Raw genomic sequence first — 24,056 nt, forward strand, 5'->3', positions numbered from 1 at the left:
CATTATAAATGAGTATTTGCCAAAGACAAGTATGATGTAGGAACAGTAAAAGGATATGAAGCAAGAATAGATTTATTAGTTGATCAATACTGCAGCAAAAGGCTATACAGATGCACTATAGAAGACAAACAAGAGATAGTGGAGCAGATAGCAAAATTATTGGATAACAGGCTTATAGGAGAGTCCTACAGTCCATTTGCAGCACCAGTAACTTTGGCATTTAGGAAGGAAGAAAATAAAAGATCAAGACTATGTGTAGACTTCAGGGATTTAAATAAGATAGTAGTGCCACAGGTTCAACCATTTGCACTAATTGAAGACTCAATGATAAAGACAAGGAATTGCAATTATTTTACAAACCTAGACATAAACTCAGATTTTTTGTCTATACCGCTAAGAGTAGAAGACAGGATTTGTAACACAAGAAGGACACTTTCAGTGGACTTGTCTACCGTTCGGTTTGAAAACATCACCAGCAATATTTCAAAGAATATTGAGTAATATACTTAGAAAATATGAACTTACCAATTTTGCTATGAATTATATAGATGATAACCTGATATTTTCAAAATCATTCAAAGAACACATAAATCACTTGAAACAGTTGCTAGAAGCAATTCTAACGGAAGGATTTCGATTAAAATTCACAAAATGTACATTTGCATCAGATTCAGTCAAATACCTAGGATATATTATTCAAAATAATTCCATAAAACCAGTGAAGGACAACCTAGTTTCGATAAGGAATTTCCCAGTACCAAAAACTCGGAAAAATGTTAGACAATTTTTAGGAAAAATAAATTTTTACCACAAATACATACCAAGGAGCGCAATAATACTAGACCCACTGCATAACTTACTTAGGAAAAATCAGATTTTTCTGTGGTCTGAAGAATGTCAAAACGCATTTGAGAAAATAATGTTCACAACCAATACTAGAAATATTTGATCAAAATTTACCAGTCAACATTTATACTGATGGATCACTGCAGGATGTTGGAGCAGTTTTGAAACAAATACAAACAGATGGTAAAGAAAAACCAGTAGCTTTATTTTTCAAAAAAACTAAATGAAGCACAAAAGAAGAAAAAAGCTATATATTTAGAATGTTTGGCCATCAAAGAAGCACTGAGATATTGGCAGTACTGGTTAATAGGTAAAATGGCTGATCATCAACCAGAAACAAACACAACTATCGTATTTCTTCAAAATTTGCACAGCGAAAAATTAATGATTTGTCAACTTGACAGCTAACGTCACATATAAGACATGTATGTAAATGTAGTCCTGGAAATGGGACAACGCACGATTAGTGAAGAATAGGAAATGGAATCTATACCCTACAGAGAAGCAGTAGGATCTTTAATGTTTTTGGCAACTGTAACAAGACCAGAAATTATGTATGCAGTGAGTCAAGTGAGCAGATTCTTGTCAAAGCCAAAAAAGTTACATTGGGTTGCTGTCAAACGAATATTTAGATATTTGAAAGGAAGTCGTGATGTTGGTATCAAATATGAAATAATGAACTTGCAAGCCTTTTCTGATGCAGATTTTGCCGGGAACATTGATACTCGCAAATCAACAACTGGCTACGAAACTATGATAAATGGAGGTATCGTAACATGGTCTTCACATCAACAAAAATGCGTATCGAGATCAACAACCGTTCAGAAAACATAGCAGCGTTTGATGCCGCTCAAGAAATGTTTGGATACGTTCATTTCTACATGAATTGAAAATTGTAGTAGAAGAATCGACAATATTGTTCGTCGATAATCAAGGTGCTATTAGTTTGGTTAAAAATCAAGAACATCACAGGAAAACCAAACATATAGACATAAAATTTCATGGTAAATTTTCGTCATCTGGACACCCGGCGATTTTGAAAAAATTTTTGGCTGTACTTACGTATTTTGATGCGTAGATTACGAATCCGAAAGAAAAAAGCGGCGCTCTCCCTTATTTAAAAAGTTACGGCCCTTCAAAGTTCAGAAAAGGGCAACTTTTCAGCCTTCTTTTTCGCTAAATAAACTATTTAAAAACACAAGCATTTATTCACTGGGTCACCTTTACACCTTATTCCTCCTTCTTTAACACTTTTCACTTCAATAATCAACATTTTTCTTATAAAAAACTTAATTGAAAAACGAATGTTTCTCCTGGTGACACTCTTATATTTGTAGGTTAGATACTAGACATTTTAGAAAAAAGCGGTTGGTATTTGTCGTAACCTACTATTTTAAATTCGTAGATTTGAATTTTCTGTTTGACGTGAGAGAAAAATACAAAATGAATTTGAAAGAAATTCATGATTTAGTGAAAGTAAGAAATAATTTAATTCTATATTTGGTTCAAGTAGGAGTGTTTGCAGCAACAGTACGTTGTACTAATTGCAATGAAGAGTGCAAATTAAATTATGAAACTTTATGGTATAGATGCAATAGAAAGCGGATTATGAAAATACCGAAGAAAAAAGCTCAATACATTTGTTGTGATTTTAAGAAAAGTGCCAGAATGGGAACCTTCTTCGAATGCAGATTAGAGTTAGAAAAAATAGTATTGTTCATAGCATATTTTTTGTTTATTCCACACCCTAGATTTAAATGTATTAAGAACGAACTGAAAATGAGCTCTGAAGCTATAATCGATTGGAGTAATTATTGCAGAGAAGTAAAACATTTGGTTTTTGTTGAAGTATTCTGTATTATTACATTCACTATCATTTTAGATTTGTTTGGAATGGTGCAATAAAAACACATTTGAATTAGGCGTAGCTGGAAAAATTGTGGAAATAGATGAGGCTAAGTTTGGTAAACGCAAATATAATAGAGGACGATTCGTAGAAGGACAGAGGTTGTTTGGGGGTATTGAAAGAAATACAAAAAAAAATTTTATTGTCCCAGTTCCTGATAGAACTGCGACAACATTAATTGAAATTATAAAAGATCATATAGAGCCAGGAACAACTATAATATCGGATTGTTGGAAATCTTATAACCGCTTGGATGCTGAGGGTTATAAACATCTAACTGTGAATCACAGTATGAATTTTGTTGACCCTCATACAGGTAAGCTATGCAAATTTTTGTTCTATATATATATATATATATATATATATATATATATATATATATATATATATATATATATATATATATATATATATATATATATATATATATATATATGTATTTTTATATATATTTTTTAGGTGCCCATACACAATCTATTGAGAGAATGTGGAGAGATATACGAAATAACATCCCTAGATTTGGTTGTAAGAAAAAACATTTCAGCAGTTATTTAGGAGAATATATATTTAAACGGAATTTTACGGACCTTGATATTCGTTTTCGTACCTTCCTAGAAGCTACAGTGGAAATGTTCAAAAACAAATAATGAATATCGTTCTTCAAATGACTTTATCAATTTTCTTCGATATTTTGATATTCCGTTTTTTATTGCAGCTATATCGTAAAGTGTCATAATTCAATTTGCACTCTTCATTGCAATTAGTACAATGTATTGTTGCTGTAAACACTCCAACTTGAACTAAATGAAGAATTTAAATGACTGAAATAAATAATATATATTATGGTTATGTTTTATTCATCGGTATATGTATATGTGTATACAAATTTTATTTATGTTTTTCTTGGTTCCCCATTAAGATCTTCATAAATATGATGTAAATTACATTTACTGAAATAGTTTTTCCTCCTGGCGAAACCATTTTCCTCGTCTAACCAATAACTATACAGATTTGTTTATTGTTTTACAATAATTATACATAAGTCGCATTCCTTTGATCCTCACTAAAAAATTATATAAGAGCATCGGTTCTCTGTTCCCGTTTAGAAAAAAAAACGAGCAAATTTTCACTCTTTCATCATATTTGAATGTCTTTGTTGATAAAACCTCAATAATATAGTTTGTCCATTCTCTTTGATGTCCAACCACATCTTGCATCAACCACCTATAAAATTGATTGGAAAATTATAATTTCAAAATGTACCTACAACTCATACTCACTAGGATTATTTTGCGGAATATAAGCTTCTGTCAGTTTATTTCTTAAATCCATCTTACCTTAATAAACTACCAAAAATCAATTTACGATCTGAAGAATGAAGGCAAAAAAACATTTGAATTACTTTAGGAATATTGACTACATCAGTCGTACCAACCATATCTTTAACCTTAAAAACGTAAAATATAGTGATATGTAACCAAAAAGCAGCTCCGTACATTTTTTAACATTTTTATAAGAAAAATGTTGATTATTGAAGTGAAAAGTGTTAAAGAAGGAGGAATAAGGTGTAAAGGTGACCCAGTGAATAAATGCTTGTGTTTTTAAATAGTTTATTTAGTGAAAAAGAAGGCTGAAAAGTTGCCCTTTTCTGAACTTTGAAGGGCCGTAACTTTTTAAATAAGGGAGAGCGCCGCTTTTTTCTTTCGGATTCGTAATCTACGCATCAAAATACGTAAGTACAGCCAAAAATTTTTTCAAAATCGCCGGGTGTCCAGATAACGAAAATTTACCAATTTCATTACATAAGGGAACAAGTGGAGAATGGATTGCTATCTTTATCGTATGTCTGTTCAGAGGAACAACTTGCAGACATGTTCACCAAGCCACTTCCAAGAATGAAATTTATGAAAAATAGAAATGCATTTTCCATCTCTTCAAGAACGTAAACAAAGAGTGGGAGTATTGGAAAACAGCTTTGCTCACTCTGTGTATTATTTCAGTTTTGTTTTTTCTTGACTCATTGAAATATGTCTTATGTTTTCATAGAAATGATAAGTTATTGATTAAAAATAAATAATAAAAACAAGAAGTTTGAGAAGTTGTTTCAACTGATTTTTCAATTGCAAAACTTGTGTATTTCTGCTAAATCCAAAATAGTACAGTATTAAAACTTATCAGACTCTTCAATTACATATAACATGAACAAACACATAACATAAATGAATGGTTGATAGATTTACATAGAATACATAGAATAATTAATATGAAAATTTCAAAACTCATCTACAGAATAAAACGCATGATTTAATAAAAGTCATGGAATTTTGTTTTGAAAACTTCAAAAATTTTTTTCACCAATTAATTTTACGCATTGGTTATAACACTTGATACCCAGATATGTGAAAGAGTTTTGTGCTAGGACTAGACGGGAACACGATGGACGTATTTCACTTGCATTGCGAGTGGTATACTCATGTAGAGTATTTCCTCTCACATGACTATGTTTTTCTTTTTTGATGTTGCTGGTTATTAAATATATATACATACAAGGCAAGGTCAGAATGACCTGCCAGAACTAGATTGTAATTTTAATGTGTTTTTTTGTTAGTACTGAAAGAAACTTTCATTTTTATAATTCATTCATTATAATCTATTATATATTAAAATGATATAACCCATGCACAGGTTTATCCTTCTGTGGGAACTCTATATTTATTTGTCTTCAACTAATATTATTGTGTATTTCAAATTGAATGGCGAATAAATATTATTATTATTATTATTAAGAATATGGAACGGCAATGGGTTCATCCTTGTCACTGATTCTGAGTAATATTTTCATGGAGCATTTTGAGAAAACATACATCGAAACTTGCCAGAATGGTCCAAAGATATGGTGGGCATATGTTGATGATGTATTTGCTATCTAGGACCATAACCCAGGTGATGGCAACGTTTTCTTAAATTACTTGAACTCAAGAGAACCCAAGATGAAATTTATATTAAAAAGAAAGTTCATAATCGACTTCTCTTTCTTGATGTTATGATAAAAATAGATATCTCTACTACTTGCGAGATCCTGAAATTATGTACCAATATTTTTTTTTTCATTTCAAAGAGAAGTTTTATCAACAATAATTTGAAACGGCAATGGGCTGACTCATCCTTGTACCAACTCTGAGTAACTTTTTCATGAAGCATTTTGATTTTAGAGTTTGTAACTGTTAAACTTTACTCTTCCATATGAGTTTTCACTACAGTTATTCACCATAATTATTGTTGAAAAATAGAGAAATAACTCTTTTTATGGGCTATAAAAACACTATGCCAGTCAGTTGCTTGATCCCATGATACTATTTCTCAATTACTCACCCATTCCCATTGATAAAAACAATTTTGTATTTATTAAATATTAGCCTATATTTCCTATTACTTCATGAACATGAGAACATGAAGAATACTTGGCAAGAGGCGTCAATAAGGAATTACCAAGTCTATGTTTGCTAGTTTTTTACGCATATCTAAAGTGAAGTGCCATGCAGTTGTCAAATGACAAAACAAACACCGATTAATTTGGATACTAGATTGTTTATATGATTTTTTAGGTAAGTTTATGATCCTCATAAATTCCTCATTAATGGTCTGTATTATTGGTGTCTGGATTATGCAACTCCCATCAGAATCTTCATGTGACCATTGAAATGGAAACAATGAATTGTCTGATACCTGGAGAACTGAAATGGAAGACGGATAGGAAAGTGGAAGTTATTGTTACTTCTGCTTACTGAACGACATGGAAGAACCCCACTAGAAAAATTAGAACTTTTTGATATCAACACATTTAAGATACTTGGGAAGCTTTTAAGAATCATCTGAGGTACAGAAAGCAAGTGAAAATTGCTTCCATTCGAGCGACTATCACAACAGTAAAAAAATAATAGTTAATATGATAACAATCAAATAACTGAAACTCAGAATTATTGAAAAAAGGTTAATTTCATGTCAGAATATGAACATTAACAATCAACAATCTGCTACCAAAAATACAGGTTCCGATTTGATTTTTGATTGTGAAAGTATAATAAAATTTGCCATAGATCTCCAGTACATATTGATGCAAATGAAGATACATCAGAAACTATAATTTAAACCTACTGTGTTACCGTATAGATATACACCGACTCAAAATGAATATAACTGTATAATTTTCTTTTTTTTTTATAACAATACAAGAGTTGTATTATTATCCTTAACTATTCATTATTTCAAAATTATCGAAAAAATTATTGATTAGAACTAAAAGAGACAATTCAATAGTATATTCATCCACACACCCGAAAATTGTTCCAAATTCTTCAAAAAAAATTTTTTTTATCTTGCTTAATACAAGTGAGCCTGAATATAAAACTCAGCACTTGAAGCTGTACAGTTACACAGTTGCAGAGTAATTTACAAAACATATATTTTCAATCATTTCGAATCCTTTTGTTGAATTTTCTTCTTCAAATTCATTACTCAACCCATACCTAAGAAAAACGTACAGATTCAAATGGCTTACATGACTGACAAATTATTAACTAATTACTTTCTACAATTGAAGAATATGCAACGATTGATGGTCTAATGGACAGCTCTCCAATTACAACTAACGGCGCTATGGATAAATCCATTCATTCACATCAGAATGTAAGCAGTACACAGCTCATCTTCAAATTTGGGAGGACTGTTACCTGTAAAACAATATTTGACATAAATATGCTGATCAAAATCAATATAACTGATACATTCGATTGATGTGATCATCAATAATGTCATAAAAGGACAAAAATCCAGCATTTCTTGGCATGAGTTGATATAAATATATAACATTCATCCTCAAATATTGTTGAATATAGCTAATAGCAACATAGCTACATAGCAAAAATCTTTTTAATGGGATTATTTCTAATGAAACTGTGTATTATCAAGAAAAACTTATTTTTTTTTATTTTTATACTTTTCATTCTGAAAATGAATCACACTATCTATATGTGAAATCAATACAGAGACTTCATGAAAGGTTGACTGGAAGAACAGTTTGTTGTAGAGACCTATTTCTACAAAAAGCAAATTCCGGCAATCATTTATACTGAATTATATTTGAATCAAAATAAAATAGTATCTAATAAGTGGAAATAATGAAGACGTTAATTATTATTATCATTACCTTGTCTTATCTTAGGAGACATTGATCTGCTAAAGCACCACTGATCATGTAGAACATCCATCAATGTTTACAGAGGAATGGTGAAAATTTCAAGCAACCGGACTCTTGATTTTTTGATCATACAGAGTCCTTCAGTATCAAATATGACGAAGATTGCCTTTCAAATTTTTAGATGGCACAACATGAATGTGACATCACGATATTGGTAACATTCACGTTTTAGCTGAACCTCTCCTTGTACATCTCAACAAAACTTACATTCAAAAGTCATGAGCGCAACATAAAAACGATCCAGCTCCTCAATTTGAAGAGAATTTGGGATAATTTTGGTTCATTAAATGAGAATTGTTATAATTCTGTAACTTTCAACTTTAACGGCCTGTATCTCGAAAACTATAGTGAGAAAATAGTTGCATTTGGCGGAGAAAATTTTTAGAATACAGATTGTTCGTAGTTTTTTACTTTTCATAAATTAAAATACATTCCTAAGTATAAACAAACCACCTAAAATATTTTGGAGATTATAGCCACGCCTTCTAAATATAAATATATTTATTCATATATAGCCACTAATTTATTAAGAATGCCTGTATGCAACAGAAATCCGATCTCATTTTCAAATTCAATATTCCATATCTATAAAATTAGCCATGGGATTGGTTGGGGCCACTGATACTTTTGGTTACCAGATCGAGTACAACACATACCAAACATTCAGAAATTTTGACCAGTCACAACTTCACATAACCAAAGTAAGGGAACTTTCACTAAAAAATTGTGGTAAACTTCAGTTCACATTTAGTGTTTGATTCATTTCAATCGGCAAGTAAATAAAAAAGTTATGCCAATTTACAGAATCACATCAAAAATTTATTAAAAAAAAATCTCTAATGGGTTTGGCTGAAACGCTGTTTATAATTTGTGAAAATGGTTTTCTTATTAATCGAATATAGGCAAATGAATGCAACATTTTGCCATTGAAAATTTATGAAAATCCAACACAATGAACGAATAAGCGAGGTGACTTTTCTCTTATGAAGACGCCATCTGTCGGATAGACAAAAGACAATCCACGAATATAGAAGATAAAAGAGACAACCCAAGGCAGTCTAGTTGCAAAACCGAGCTTCAACATTCAACTGCAGAACAGGATTCTTCCTTGTTCACTTCGAGGCAACTGATTAAAACAATAGTCCATAAACTAAGCATTCATGATCCAACCTCAGGCGTTGCTGTTTCGACCCGCATGTATATCATCAGTGGTATTGGGAGTGAAACATGAATGCATTTCTAGACTGAACTCTTCTTGAAAGACAAACCTGAATAAGTAAAGGCGATTCTATCCCCCTTTTCATTCATAAATACTTTTGTTTTTTGATTCAAATTTCAAACTAGTTACCTTTGCAAATTAAGTCAGAAGACTCTTGTACGATGATCAATGAAGAATGACAAGATTTTTCTACTGTAGTTTTCTGGGTCTTTTTATTTGTTCCTCAAATCTTTGTAACTACTTTTAGAATTTTTTAACAATTTGTATTAGATGAGCTATAAGTCGAAAGCTACTGAGGTAAAAAGACAAATTAAATCTTTTAAAAATCCAGTTCAATATTATATATAAGATTTTTCTCTTGAAAACAAAAAGTGGTTAATGGAATGGATGAAATATAACCAAAAGATCATTTTTTATTTTCAATAGCACATCTTTTCAAATACTCTGCATCTTTAAAAGCAAATGAGAAATGAATACAATACACTTCAACTTTTTTTCTCTTGGTATAGGAACATGTTTTTTAAATGCATAGTTGAAACCAAAAAAAATGCTGCCTTCTGTATTTAAATCAAATTGAATATCTAGCTGCTGAAAAAGATACCCCATCATACATCTGGGTAAAATTCCATTGTTGAAGTTGCTGTGAAATTTTACAAAAGAACTTCTGATCTACCAGAAAAAACAGTCATCCCATTCCATATATTCTATTTACACTTATCAAAAAAATGGAAGAACAGGAATCTTGAATATGAAATTTAGTTCGAACGTCATAATCACAGCATAGGCAACAATCAGCATGGACACTTGGCCATGCCCGTGCCGCCTTTGATGTGGAAAAGTATCTAGACGCCATTTTGGGAAGTGCGATAAGAGGGCAGGACTCGCGAAATGCTTTTGGACAGGTTCGCACTCAAACTTTTTAATATCCAAAAGGGCCATATAATTTTGATATACCTTACGGAATGGACCCAAATTCAATTGATATAATAATTCTTTTGTAGACATTCTAATTTCGGGCATGGTGATGTGCACCTAAAGAATTTTAAAAGAAGACTTCAGAAAATACATTTGGGAAAATTTCTTAGAAAATGTGGTTACATGATGCTCAAGCAGTCACCAGGCGACCTGGTTCTACTGTAACATTGAAAGCCTAAAATCATAATTATTTTTTTAGGACTGCAGGTATACTAAAAGCAACTAAATATAAAATAGAATTATGAAGAGATCAAATCTATCACTTTTCTTACAATGTACTATTTCTCTTTCTTAGAATTGCTCTATTTTTCTTTGGTACTGTATGGTAAACAATCGTAAAATTCCCAACAGTCACGCGGAAGACAATTTTTTATTGCCTGGAGATGGTCGAATTTAGTTTTTGTTATTGGATTCCTGGAGCTGTATAGACGAGGAAACATGATAGATTCGAAGTCAACTTTACTCGGCCGGATTGGAATTTCCTGAAAATCTTCGCCAAAGTCGACTTTGTAGAAAATTTTTCCTTCTTTATACTGGAGTGCGCGAATATCGGTAACTAGGTAATTAGAGTCACTCGTCCTTGTAGGTCTAATAGATTTATACTTCATCAAACTTTTTTCTCCAAAGTTTTTGAAAAAGTCAAAGTTTCTATTTCTTGCTTCATATGGCTGTGCTCGTCTAGCCTCCTTGGTTATTTTCAAGTAATCACTAGGTAAGTAAATTTCTTTGTTTTTCAATCGTTTTTCTATCACACTGTGAACTGAGTCACACTCCATTTGAGTGTGTCCTTTCTCAAGAAATTTTTGAACAATTGATACTGTGAATTTGTCCGCTAGGTAGAGTAAAGCATTAGAAAGTATTGCATTTCTATTTTGGGCAGTGCATCCGTCCGAATATATGATGATAGGCAACTTGTCATTTTTCAAGAATTCCCCCTCTAGATACTCTAGCAAAAAAGAAGCATAGGTTGAAGCTTGGCCGTCTGCTTCAGTCTCGTTGAACCAGTAGCAAACAACTCTTTTTGTAGCTAAGTTATACAAAGTAAAATTGTGGCAGCACAGTTTCGTCTTATAATAAAGTGCGCTTGCAGGTATCTGTGGCGACAACTTCTCTGCTTGAACATCCATGGTTATCACATGACATTCTCCTTTCAGTGCCTTCTCCTTGTCTTCTTCTTTTTCTAATCTTGCCAAATTTTTCTTCGAAATATGTTTGTCATAATTTTCTTTTTAGACATTGCCATTTTTATACATAAAACAAATGTCGCATTGATCTTTGCGAGGTTGGAACAGAGAAATCTTCATCTGGTTTGCCACATTCTTGAATAATTTTAGAGAAAGAACTTTATAGTTTTCATCCTCGCAACGTTTCTCGTAAATCTTGTACACGTCAACCCATGATTGAAATATTTGCTCCAAATACAATCTGTCTGTAGTATTTCGACAATAGTGAGATGGCAATTTATTCAATTCGGTCAAAAACAATTTTAGAAAGTCTCTGTCTTTCTCAAAAATGTCCCTACGTTTTGGTCTTGAGGCCGCCTCTAACTCTGTACTGGAACTAATACCTTCTTCTGCCTTCATAGCCCAAGATCTTACAGACCATTCCCCTAAAGATAGTGTATTCAAATACATTGTCTTGCATACAGGCAAGACCACATTATTCACGACCAAGTTATAGTGTAATGTGATTGATCGCCTAGATTCTGACTCAATATGCCTTCTTCTCTCGCCTATTCTGACGGTATTTGCTACAAAAGTCCTGCGTTGATCCCAATTCATTTGCGACCAAAATTTTGAGAAGATTTTCTCTCTGTTTTGCTCAGAAACTTCCTGGCACTTTCTCCTAATCACTTTTTTGCAGTTACAACGAGGTTTAAGGCGCCTTTCTTCCCTAGGTGTATCGTGAAATGTGTTATTTTGGTTCTTAGGTTTCCTGAATCCCAAATAATTTTGTCCGCTCATTCGTAACTTCTTATTCATGTGTCTTTTGTTTTCTCCTTTGACTACTTTTCTTTTCTTATCTTTATTTCCTTCATCACTATGGTCACTGGTATCTTCATAACTACTATTATCAGAATATTCTTGCGGCTGGTACTGTTCAGTGCTTTTTATCGTTTCGTTATTGTTTATTTCTTCTGCAGTTTCAAGTGTTTTATAATCAACATGTGGTTTTTCAACTAATGCGCTAATATCTTCAACAGTTTCTTGAGATTGAAAAATCATAGCAATATTCAAATCAAGATTGTTTTGTGTAACTTGGAATGGAATATCATTAGGCGGATCTTCGTTACTTGTACTAATTAGGTCTACTTCGCTGCTGTCGTTCACGTTAGGTTGATTCAAACATTCATATTATATAGAAGTATTGTCTTCAAAGATAATTTCGGCGTTGTTTATCAGATGCTCCACATCCTCAGGGCTTAGTGCATCTTCTAAAATATTGATTTGAGTTGGTCTCAAGAGCTCGGGAGTCGATGTTGTTTTCTCACTGCGTTCGTTTTCCTCATCCTCCGCCTTTCTTCTGGCCAACTCAACAAGTTTTCTCGTCCGGTTCAGCATGACCCTTGTATACTAGAAAATCCCCCGCAAAATCCTCTAGTTTCAGCCTGAAATAAAATATCTATTCAATATTACAAAACATAGCATTGTATAATATTAAATACGACGAATAATCAACTACTCAACCTACCAATAAAATAAAAAAATGTCATTTAATTCTGTTGTTGAACAGTTACGAGGTATTGAAAATTCAAGCAACCTAAGACAGGACCTCGTATCTTCAACCTGAAATTGTAATAATATATTTTAGCCGACACTGAAGGAAAATAATAACAAAATTTTTAAATAAACTTTTCTTACTTACTTTTGCTATAACTGAAAGTGTAAAGTTATAATATGTCAACAAAATCAACTCGTAAAAGCAATATTTCATGCACACCACTATCACGTTGCACCCTTACGCACGTTGGAATACAAGTTACGAGGTATTGCATAGACAAAATAGCGCGAAAATATTACGAGGTAATGTTTTCTTTATTTTCAGCCGTTCTAGAATCTTATCAGCTTCCATCTTTGATTGATAGATGCCGCTACTTATTCTAAAGACAAAACATAAAATAACTCATTTTTGAGAATTTTGTCAGTTACGAGGTCCTGCGTTTCCGCCGTCGATATGCAGTGTGTGAAAGCCAAATAGAATAAATTATTTATTTCGGTTACTGTCCATATTTTTAAAAAAATCCCGAAACACACCAAATGTAAATTAAAATTTGACATTCTTCAACGTAAAAATGCCACCCTTACGAACCCCCTTCTGACAGGTACTTCTGACATATACTTCCCAATATAAATCATCGCTGAAATAAGTCAGTGAAACAGACTATAGAGTTCTGTTTATGTTGACGTTTCGGCCTTTTATTTCGTCATCCTCAGTGCAGTTAAATTATTATGGAGGAAACAGTAACATTGTGGTTTCAGAGTTAAAAACATTGATGATATGAATAAAAAAAGCTATACGTGACATTTCAAATACTGAAACTGTCACAGATACCACACCAGGTGAATAGTTCATGCACTGAACTTACCAACAAATTAGATTTTTTATGAAAGGTACATTAAAATAATTTTCTGGATATAATTGAGAGGCGGATAACTCATTTGAAAAAGTGAGATTTGATTTACTTCGTCTAAGTTCTTAGAAGCACCTTTTAGACAAACAGTTAACGCTTGTTTGTCTCGAGAATAATTCAGCGTAGGCTATAGCGAGCAGATAACTTAACAGATAACTTAAAAATATATAATTCATCAACTGATATTAATGAATAATAATGATTATGAATAATGAATATTATTGAGTTCTTTCCCAACACCAAATCGTTATTTTTAACACCTCGACACGTGTTTCAATCACCAAGTGATCATCTTCAAGAAGAAGATGATCAGGTTTACCTGTATAGTATAGTATAGTTCAATCTTTCTTTATTTCGATTAAACTGGAAACTTTCCTAAGCTAATGCTATTTATGCTATACAGGTATACTATACAGATAAACCTGGTTTAAATAGCGTCAGCTTAGGAAAGTTTCCAGTTTAGTCTTCCTTTCGAAGATGATCACTTGGTGATCGAACACGTGTCGAGGTGTTAAAAATAACGATTTGGCGTTGGGAAAGTACTCCAGTAATATTCATTACTACACCAAAGGTTCCAAACAGTGAATCATAAATTATGAATAATATTTACTGACATTGTTTTCATTGCTGAAAGCAATTTTCATTGTATCAGTAAAGGGTACTTTTGCCACTCTTTCAGGGAGATTCTTAATTTAATGAATTTTTCCTTTAATTATTTTTGTTACGGTGTTGTGATCGGGTATCCGTTATATTCATTGATGAGTGTGTGTGGGTAGTTATTTTTGAGTAAGAACGTTTTAATAACTTCCTGAGTTTTTTTGTGGATGGAAGTTGTGGATTATATTCATTTTTTCTGAGAACGCACTGTGTCAATTTGGTCTTTTGGAACTGCAGTTACAATATCATGCATATTTTTCAAACGGTACGTTCCAAAAAATACGATTACCAAAAAAAAACTCAGCAAAGCTCGGTCATACAGGTACTAACATAACATAATCCACTAGGTATAGATAATTTATGAAATGATGTTTCACTTACCAGACACAATAGATTTTGTGTGGAAAATAGCATACTCGTGATCTGAGAAAGTAGAGCTGGTAGATCCTTCTAATGTGGGAAATATCGAAGGCACAGCATTAGGCTGAAGTCATTAAAAAAGTATTTAGTTTCAAAATGTCCTCCACAAATATATCCCCTATGTAGTCTTTCAAGTTTATCAGTTAAATCGTCTCGTCCACATGCCATTGTCCAAATTCGAGCCCTAAAATTAATTACATTTTTTAATGAAATCCCATATTGTTGATTGGCAAATATATTATTGGTGCATGATGGAAATGAAATTTCTTTATTCAATGAAATAGAAGAAATAGAAAGCCATACATGGGGTCTATAAATTTGTGAATGGCTATGATAAATATATTTCTCTCACAGCACCTCTCGTGAAAAGCATTATTTGAGAGAGTGGATCCTGAAATATGCTTTACGTTTTACTTGTATATTTTGTCACCATCGTACGTAAAATTGATTCATTATTTTTTGTTCCAGGTATGGAATGAAATTATTTTCATCTATTTTCATATTCAGTGGAACATTTAAAGAAGTACCAATTTTTGCCAACATATCCGCTTGTTCGTTGCCTACAATATTATTGTGTCCTGGTATCCAAGCAACTTTGAAAGTAATGTTCTGTTCTGCCGCCCTATTTATTGAACCTTTTATATTTAGCGTAATATAATCACTGTTTACCTCATTATTCTGTAGTCTGAATTCTATCCAGAGCACTTTTAGAATCAGAAAATATGAAGATTTTCTTAATATTCTTGGATATACATGTTGTTATTCCTTTATAGATTGCTATTATTTCTGCATCACAAATGTTTATTTGATCATGTAACCACTCAAGAATTGTTTATTACTTGATGGATCGTATTTTTTTACCTTGATGTCCACTACATCTTTTTCCTGATTATAAGTGTCGTATTTATAGCTAAAAGCTGGTGTAACTTTGTTATTATATATGTTGGCTGTATTTGTTTGACATAGATTTTATGCTTCAATAAGGTATGGTGTCTGTTTATTTTTCCAGAAACCTGTTTGATTTTGGAGTAAATGTTTGATGATAATTAATATCTGAAATAGTGGTGGTTGGTAATCTATTCTTTTCAGTATAAATTTTGTTGACAACCATTTTCGCTTTGTCTCTAGACATGTACCAGCTTCCGCTAACATAGCATTTACTGGAGTTGATTTCATACACCCTAGGAGAACACGAAGGCCTTGGTTATAAGTTTATCCAGTCTAGCCAAATTTTTCAACAAGGTTTGTATAACATTAACCCATATTCTAGGTGAAATCTTACTAGACTAGAATCAGCGTTTTGAGATCCGTACCCCACCATACTTTACTGAATGTTTTCATGACATTTATACCTTTATTTGCTCGATTTACAGCTATTTCAATATTTTTGTCCCGCTTCAAGTTGCTTAACACTATTGTACCTAGGTATTTCACATCATTTTTTGTTTGTATAGGTTGTTCCCCTATATTAATCCCTAGATTATCTTTAATTCACCTACCCCTTTTAAAACACATAGCTTGGCATTTTGATGTTGCTAATTGAAAGTCGTGGTCCTTCATCCACAAATCTATTCTAATTAAGATTTGATTGATGGTTTGTTTGTTTTTATATTATCTTCTTTGTCTACTATATAATGTTCCCTGTTCTGCAGTATTCTAAATAATAAATTGGCTATATCACCCTCTATATATGGCTATATCTCCACTCCATACTTTAATAGATATTTATAGAGTATGTATAATTTACGTTGTCGTACGCACTTTTAATATCTAAAAAAACTGCTATTTATAAGAAACCAAATAGGCAATACTATCCATCGTTCCCATTCCCTTCCGAAAGCCTACTTGGTTTTTGTTAAACATTCGTTGATGTTCAAATTTCAATTCTAGTCTATTTTTTATTAATTTTTCTAAAATGTCAAGTCCGCATGGTGCCATTGCCAATAGCCGGTAATATAGTCTAAGATCCGAACCTAAATCGACCTTCACCGAGCTGATAATGGAATGAAATATATTTTATAGTGAATTTAGTATATTAGAAAATATGTTAAAAGTGGGTTCGCTAAAAAAATCCTGGACAGACTATTTTTAATTATTTTTTGAAAACTGATTTTTTAATTATGTTAAAAATGTTATAATCTGGGGTCGAACTAGAACTTTTTCAAATTGTTTTCAACTCCATTTTGCATTCCTGTTTTTATTATTTTTATATGTATGCGTATATATACTATTTTTTGTTCTGTCATCCTTTCTGAAATATTTTTATGTTTATATTGAACCATATAATTGAATGTAAATAAAAATTATTATTATTATTTTTTCCAGTCGGACTGATAGAAAACCTACGGACACAAGCCGTGTCTGTAGTTGCCATTTCAAGGATGGGTTAAAGATAAATGGTCACACCATCTTCATTCACAACAGAGAGATTTGAAAGTTCTGAACATACTAAAAGAGTTCGAAGGGCAGAAAGTGAGAAAAGATAAATTCATTTTACTTACACACATACAGGAAGTCCCTGAAATAACACATGAAAGGAAAGGACATGAAGATCACATTGAAACTTCTGCAAACCTTTTCATACAAACATATTGAAAACATACCTGATCTTATACAACTGTATACTGGTTTACCAAGTAATGATATTTTCACCTCATTTTTCTAATATTTACCAGGATTTCAATTCAAATATTGATTGGGGTGGAAGGTCTCAGGAATATTAAGCTCATGAAGTTGAGAATGAATTTTCCCCACTTAGATATTGCCACTCGATTCAATTGCACCCCAACAGCCATTACTGTCAATATATATGTTGATTCTGCAAATCTGCCTTTGGTTATCATTCCTTTTGTATTGTATACCTGAGATTAGTTTCAGTTGTCAGTGGGTGACACTTGATATCTGACAGATTATAAATGGGTGACGTTTCCGTTTTCCTTTTTAAAAAAAGATTATAAAAGTTATATTTTAGTTCCTGACCTTTTTTGCGCATGTGTGTCTTAATAAAATGATTGAGTAGTAAAATTATTTTATTTCCTAATTACAAATATTTTTTTATTTGGGTTCTCCTCATACATAAAACACTTTACAGTGAGTTCATAACGAAACTCCCATCAAGATGTAAAATTAAAACATGTCTCCCTAATTCTTTCTCATCATTTACCAACTGCAGGCTTATAATTGACTGTACAGAGGTAAAAATTGCAAATCCAAATAATATAAACATAAAGAAACAAATTTGCAGCAAGTATAAGCAAGCAAATACTTATAAAGTATTGGTGGGAGTTACCCTAAATGGCGTTATAGCATTTGTAAGTAACATATTTCCTGGTTCAACAAGCAAATATTTTTGATGAGTGAATCCAGCGACCTGTCAAAACGAATGCAATATGGCGGGTAGGGCAAACATCGTATTTTATGATATGCGACCATAGTAGTTATTGTTCCTTTTAGCGATTTCCTGTGCGTATTTCGGTTGTGTTTTTAAATTTTGATTAATTAGTGCTTCAACTAAAGGGAAATGCCCATTACGTGCATTGTGGTTGGCTGTGGATCTTGTAACAATAGGGATAAAGTCGGGTTTACTCAGTTCCTACAGTTTCAAAACACAAGTTTTTTACTAATTAAAATGAGTTATCCAGAAAGCGAAGAGCCCTATGGTTCGCAATCAAGCGAGATGGTCTCACAGATTCGAAGATCAAGTATCAGAAAGTCTGCAGCAGTGAGTCTCTGGATACTTCAAGTCTCCACCGAAAGCTATTTTGCGTTTAGTGAAAACTACTTGATAATATACATATTATTTTCAGGCAAACCTACTTCTTTAGAGAATGAAACCAATCCTGACTTGAGTTCTTTCCTAGAACATGGGACATTCAGCACTAAATGTTCGAAAGAATAAAAGAAAATTATCTCAAGTAAGTGGTGTTGCTTCAGGTGAAATACTTATGTATTAACATGATTTTGAAATGTCTCTTGTTGACAGAATGAACTCCAGTCTTATATGGATATTGACTTTGATAATAATGAACCTAGAGATGGACAAGAAACAGGCATTTCAACACGGACTGATTTAACAATGGAAGAACTGGCAACTGACAACTGACTGAAAATACTATCATAAATTGTATGTTGAGTGTTGTAATATTAAAACTTATTATATATTCTCTATAAATTTATTAATTAAAAGTCGATATTCATGGTACACAGCACATTTATTGAATAAAAACATAGACGATAAACATATCTCAAGAAAACTCAAAATAGAGCTTTCCATACAAAACAAGTTCACCAATTCAAAATATTTTCAATTGACTCTCTGCCGTTACTTGATGAAAATCCATAGTAATTGTAAACTCACAATCCATTTCCTGTACTGGTACAATTGGGACCATCTGTGTTATGGATGGCATTGGCCACACAGCTCCTATATCTGTGCATGACATTGCCGCTTTCTTGGTATTTGCATAATCAGCAGCAAATAATATGGCTCCAACGTAACTACAAACTTCACTGTTGCCGGCCATAAAAGTGAGCTGTACATACGCTTCCATATTTTGCTATGATGCACCAAACATGTAAAGGTTTCGCATTTGCTTTCTGTGAATGCTTGACCTGAAATTAAGTTATTTAGAACAGTATCTTCTGTAAGAATCACTCTGGGACTTTCAAATGTAAAATTGAATCATTCTCTTGATCAACAAATAAGACGATAAACATAACATGTCACAGGTACAGCGGATCGTGGATACACACAGTTTCATGTGTTACGTTTTTTAGATGAATTAACTATACCATTAGAAAATCAGAAAGTTAGCATACTCCAAGCTTAGAAAAACTCACCTGTCCTACTAAAATGTATAAATTGTTCTCAATCTTTGTTCCCACCTTCACAACAAAGCCAGATTCGAAATATATACGATTCCAAACCTTTATATGCCTTCATCTGCACATGCGAATAAAAGGTTTCGGTAAAAACCAAATACGAAGCAATATCCACATATGTAACTGGAGGAACAATCCAAATTGGAAACATTCAATGAGAAAGGGTCTAAACCACTGACCAATTTCAACTTCATTATATATCTGTAACACAATGATAAAAATGTAAACAGATGATGGTGTATTTTTTCGAACATACCGTTTAGTAACGTCTCTGCTGTTCACCAATAGTGATTTCAAGTATTCACTTTCCATTTTGATTGAATTTAAACACCGCAAAAGCTCCAAAAATGTGAAAAAACACTCCACAATAGCGAACGACACCAAAACCAATGATGCTCATATGACAATAATTAGAATCAGAATGCCCTACGCCGCCATATTGGGTCACGTGGTTTGGATTGCTCTTATACCATATTAGTTAGGTTAGGATTTTTCGAGCGCGAAATTTGAACTCGGATCCATCACGGAAACCTGTCATTTTATTTCCCATGTAAATCTTATGGGACTAAAAATTCTTCGACTTTGTCGCCTTTTTTCAGGTATTCAATCTCATTTCTTAGAACTGCCTTTAAATAAAAAAGATGAAATGGAGTTTCCTTTGCCTGTTTGATACAAAATAATTAAAAGATATGGATAATTTCTATGAGTTTGTCAATATATAAATGCATTGCAAAATTCATGGAACGCATGTCTTAGATTGAAAAGTGGTATATTACTGGTGAGGCAACAAAGTTAACGGAATATTTAAAATTCACGTGTTGATACCGAGAAAGTTGGTTTGAAAAGATTTTATTTCGAAAATCTGAAAATGATGCATTGTTTTGCTCCTGGATGAAATCATAGGTATCCAAGCAATTGCAATATGTTTATTCCAAGGAATGAAAAAGAAGCAAAAATATGTATAAATAATTTAGCATGGTTTGTGTTGAAAATTTGAATGCAATTACTGATAGGTGTATCCTCTGCAATGACTCAGATACAAGCCGTGTCTGTAGTTGCCATTTCAAGGATGGGTTAAAGATAAATGGTCCTACCATCTTCACTCACAACAGAGAGAGGAGATTTGAAAGTACTGAACATATTAAAAGAGTTCGAAGGGCAGAAAGTGAGGATATGAGAAAAGATGAACCCATTTTACTTACACACACACACACAGATAGTCCCTGAAATAACACATGAAAGTAAAGGAAATGAAGATCATATTGAAACTTCTGCAATGCCTTCTGTGGCAGGGCAAACCTTTTCACATAAACATATTAAAAACAGACCTGATCTTATACAACTTTATACTGGTTTACCAAGTAATGATATTTTCACCTCACTTTTGAAATATTTATCAGGAATTCAGTTCAATTATTACTTAAGGTGGAAGGTCTCACGAATATTATTAGCGGATCAGCTACTAATAACCCTCATGAAGTTGAGAATGAATTTCCCTCACTTAGATCTTGCCACTCGATTTAATTGCAGCCCAACAATCATTACAAATTATTTTTTTTACTTGGGTTCTCCTTATACATAAACACTTTACAGTGAGTTCATGACGAAACTCCCATCGAGATGTAAAATTAAAACATGTTTCCCTAATTCTTTCTCACCTTTTACCAACTGCAGGCTTATAATTCACCTCACTTTTGAAATATTTATCAGGAATTCAGTTCAATTATTACTTAAGGTGGAAGGTCTCACGAATATTATTAGCGGATCAGCTACTAATAACCCTCATGAAGTTGAGAATGAATTTCCCTCACTTAGATCTTGCCACTCGATTTAATTGCAGCCCAACAATCATTACAAATATTTTTTTTACTTGGGTTCTCCTTATACATAAACACTTTACAGTGAGTTCATGACGAAACTCCCATCGAGATGTAAAATTAAAACATGTTTCCCTAATTCTTTCTCACCTTTTACCAACTGCAGGCTTATAATTGACTGTACAGAAATAAAAATTACAAATTCAAAGGATATGAACACGAAGAAACAAACTTACAGCAATTATTAGCATGCAAACACTTATAAAGTATTGGCCAAATGGCGTTATAGTGTAACAGTTCGCCTTATGAGAAGACGCCCTGTATTTTATTTTTAATTTTGTGGTCTCACATATTTATCTGAATAGGAAAAATTGAAGTTCATGGGGATACGATATCTTACTGAACGGATGTATATAGGATTTGTACGTGCTAAAGGCATATTTCTTAACCACAAAATACAGTGGGTTTATTCACAGTTACTTTGTAAGGGCCAGACGAAAAAACTCATTATTATTGATAGCTGGAGACACTTTGTTTATGAAACGCAGCTGGGTCTTTTGAAAAGTCAGCGATAAGCTGGGAACGTTATGCTAAAAACCACTTAAATACTTAACGAATCACGAAGCGACTGAAAGAACTAAATGATAGAATTGAATTCTCTGATTGGATGTATGGGCCGTAACTTTGCCATTCAATTTTGAGAAGGGAAATATCCGCGGACTTAGAAAAAATTTTGTCGCGAGAGATGGAACGCGGTAGAGTGGGTTTTGCCGGGAAGTCGTGAGGTGTCCGTCGGTGATTTTGGGTCGTCGAAGGGTCGATTTGAGAGAAAATAATTAGAGGGTTTAAGTTTGGGGAGTCGTGAGGTGTCCGTCGGTGATTTTGGGTGGTCGAAGGGTCGATTTGAGAAAAATCAATTAGAGGAGAATTTTTTTGGGATAAAGTTGGAAAACTAATTAAGTAGTAGAAAGAAAGGGGTAACCGAGAGTTCAGTCGCGAGTTATTCGAAAAGGGTGATATTCAAGGTACTTTTGGGAGTTTGGGAAAAACCCGATTTTCCTTTCCTTCTTTTGGGTTGCAAATTCGACGAGTGAAATTCGGAATTGGTGTTAGATTCAGCGAACCATAAAAGGATTAGCCGCGTTCTATAGCTGAACGGAGGAATAGAGCTATTGGTAAGTAAGTTTTAGGGTTTTTTTCGTCTGGTGGCTAACCATATAATTTTATTGAAACACTGTGGGTGAATATTTATTTAAATAGTTTGTCTCATATAGAGTTGCCGAATAAAGGGTATGCTTATGAATATTAAATCGAATGCCGGTTGAGCATGCTCTTATGGTCTGGTTGTTAATTTGATGGTCTGGTTTCTTTTTGCTTATTTTTGTCGTTAATATTATATTAATTTGTAAATTTCGAATTTCTTATATATATATTTTTTTATTATACTTATCAACTTTGAAAGCGGTGTATTATTGCCGGTAATTATACTGGTAGGAGAGCAGGGAAAAAGGGGAACATAGAGTATATTTATATCTCACAATACATGAGAGAACTCGCTAGGAAAAGTTCATAAGAGGTATCAATGGCATATCCCGACAAAGCGCCTGGAAGGATTTAAGTGAAGAAGTTTTCTATACTAAAACAGTGCCTATTTGATAGGAGAAGCTAAGCCAAACCTTTGGAGGGTGATTACTTCTGCAGACAACATCTAAGATAGTTCTCTGGTAAGTATCATTCTTCGTTTCTAAATTTCAAATGGTGACAGCGGCTGCTCTAATTTTAAGTTTGACTATAGTTTTCCCTAGCAAAAAGTATCTTCCGCTTTAAATACAGAGGTCAAACCCATCATAGGGGTTACAAATGGTGACAGCGGTGGGATTTATGTTGAATTTTTCCTAGGGAGAGACACTTTGAATTTTTCTATTGTGAAATATTTTGAATTTGTCGACGGGGAGATTTTCTGTTGATTTTTTGTATTTGGGGATTTTTCTTTTTAGAAGGTGGAGACGAAACGGTTATTATTTTTCTCAAGACGTTGGATTGTTGAAGTTTTTGTTGAAAACAAAATTATTTTTCTTATAAATCAATAGGTGAAGTTATGCAATCGACTGAGCCGTGTTGAGATTATTTTTTCAAAGGAAATTTGAAGGGAAAAGAATATTGGGTGAGGGAAATAAATATTGAATAATATTTTGAGAAAGAACAGGAATTTTCGTTAGAACGTGAATGGTTCAGAAAGATAGGACGAAATAAAGATCCATAGATTGAGGAAGTGTAGTTGAATGATGTTGATCGAACTGGTGGAAGTGAATTTTGTGGAATTGACAAAGTAAAAATTTACATGGTACCTTGTCAGATCACATGAAAAAGTTTCTTTTTGTAGAATTGTTGGGGGTTTGAAGAGAATGTCCTGTTGAATGTGTCGAAACGAATCGAATAGGGTTTAA

The 24,056-nt window shown here is 32.8% G+C and overlaps 1 protein-coding gene across 1 annotated transcript; it reads right to left on the reverse strand.

Moving 5' to 3' along the window:
- Positions 1-11,432: 11,432 nt before the first annotated feature.
- On the reverse strand, positions 11,433-23,032 carry LOC141480319 (uncharacterized). The gene is made up of 2 exons (XM_074170229.1): positions 19,751-23,032; positions 11,433-19,522 (listed from the first exon to the last, which is right to left on the reverse strand). Exon 2 carries the CDS (start codon positions 12,426-12,428, stop codon positions 11,433-11,435), a length of 996 nt encoding a protein of 331 aa, XP_074026330.1. The 5' UTR covers positions 12,429-19,522; positions 19,751-23,032.
- Between the last annotated feature and the right edge of the window lie 1,024 nt (positions 23,033-24,056).

Source organism: Leptinotarsa decemlineata, unplaced genomic scaffold (assembly GCF_025532065.1).
Source record: "Leptinotarsa decemlineata unplaced genomic scaffold, Ldec_3_MD MMD2_P_RNA_scaffold_7, whole genome shotgun sequence".
Classification (NCBI taxonomy): Eukaryota; Metazoa; Arthropoda; class Insecta; order Coleoptera; family Chrysomelidae; genus Leptinotarsa; species Leptinotarsa decemlineata.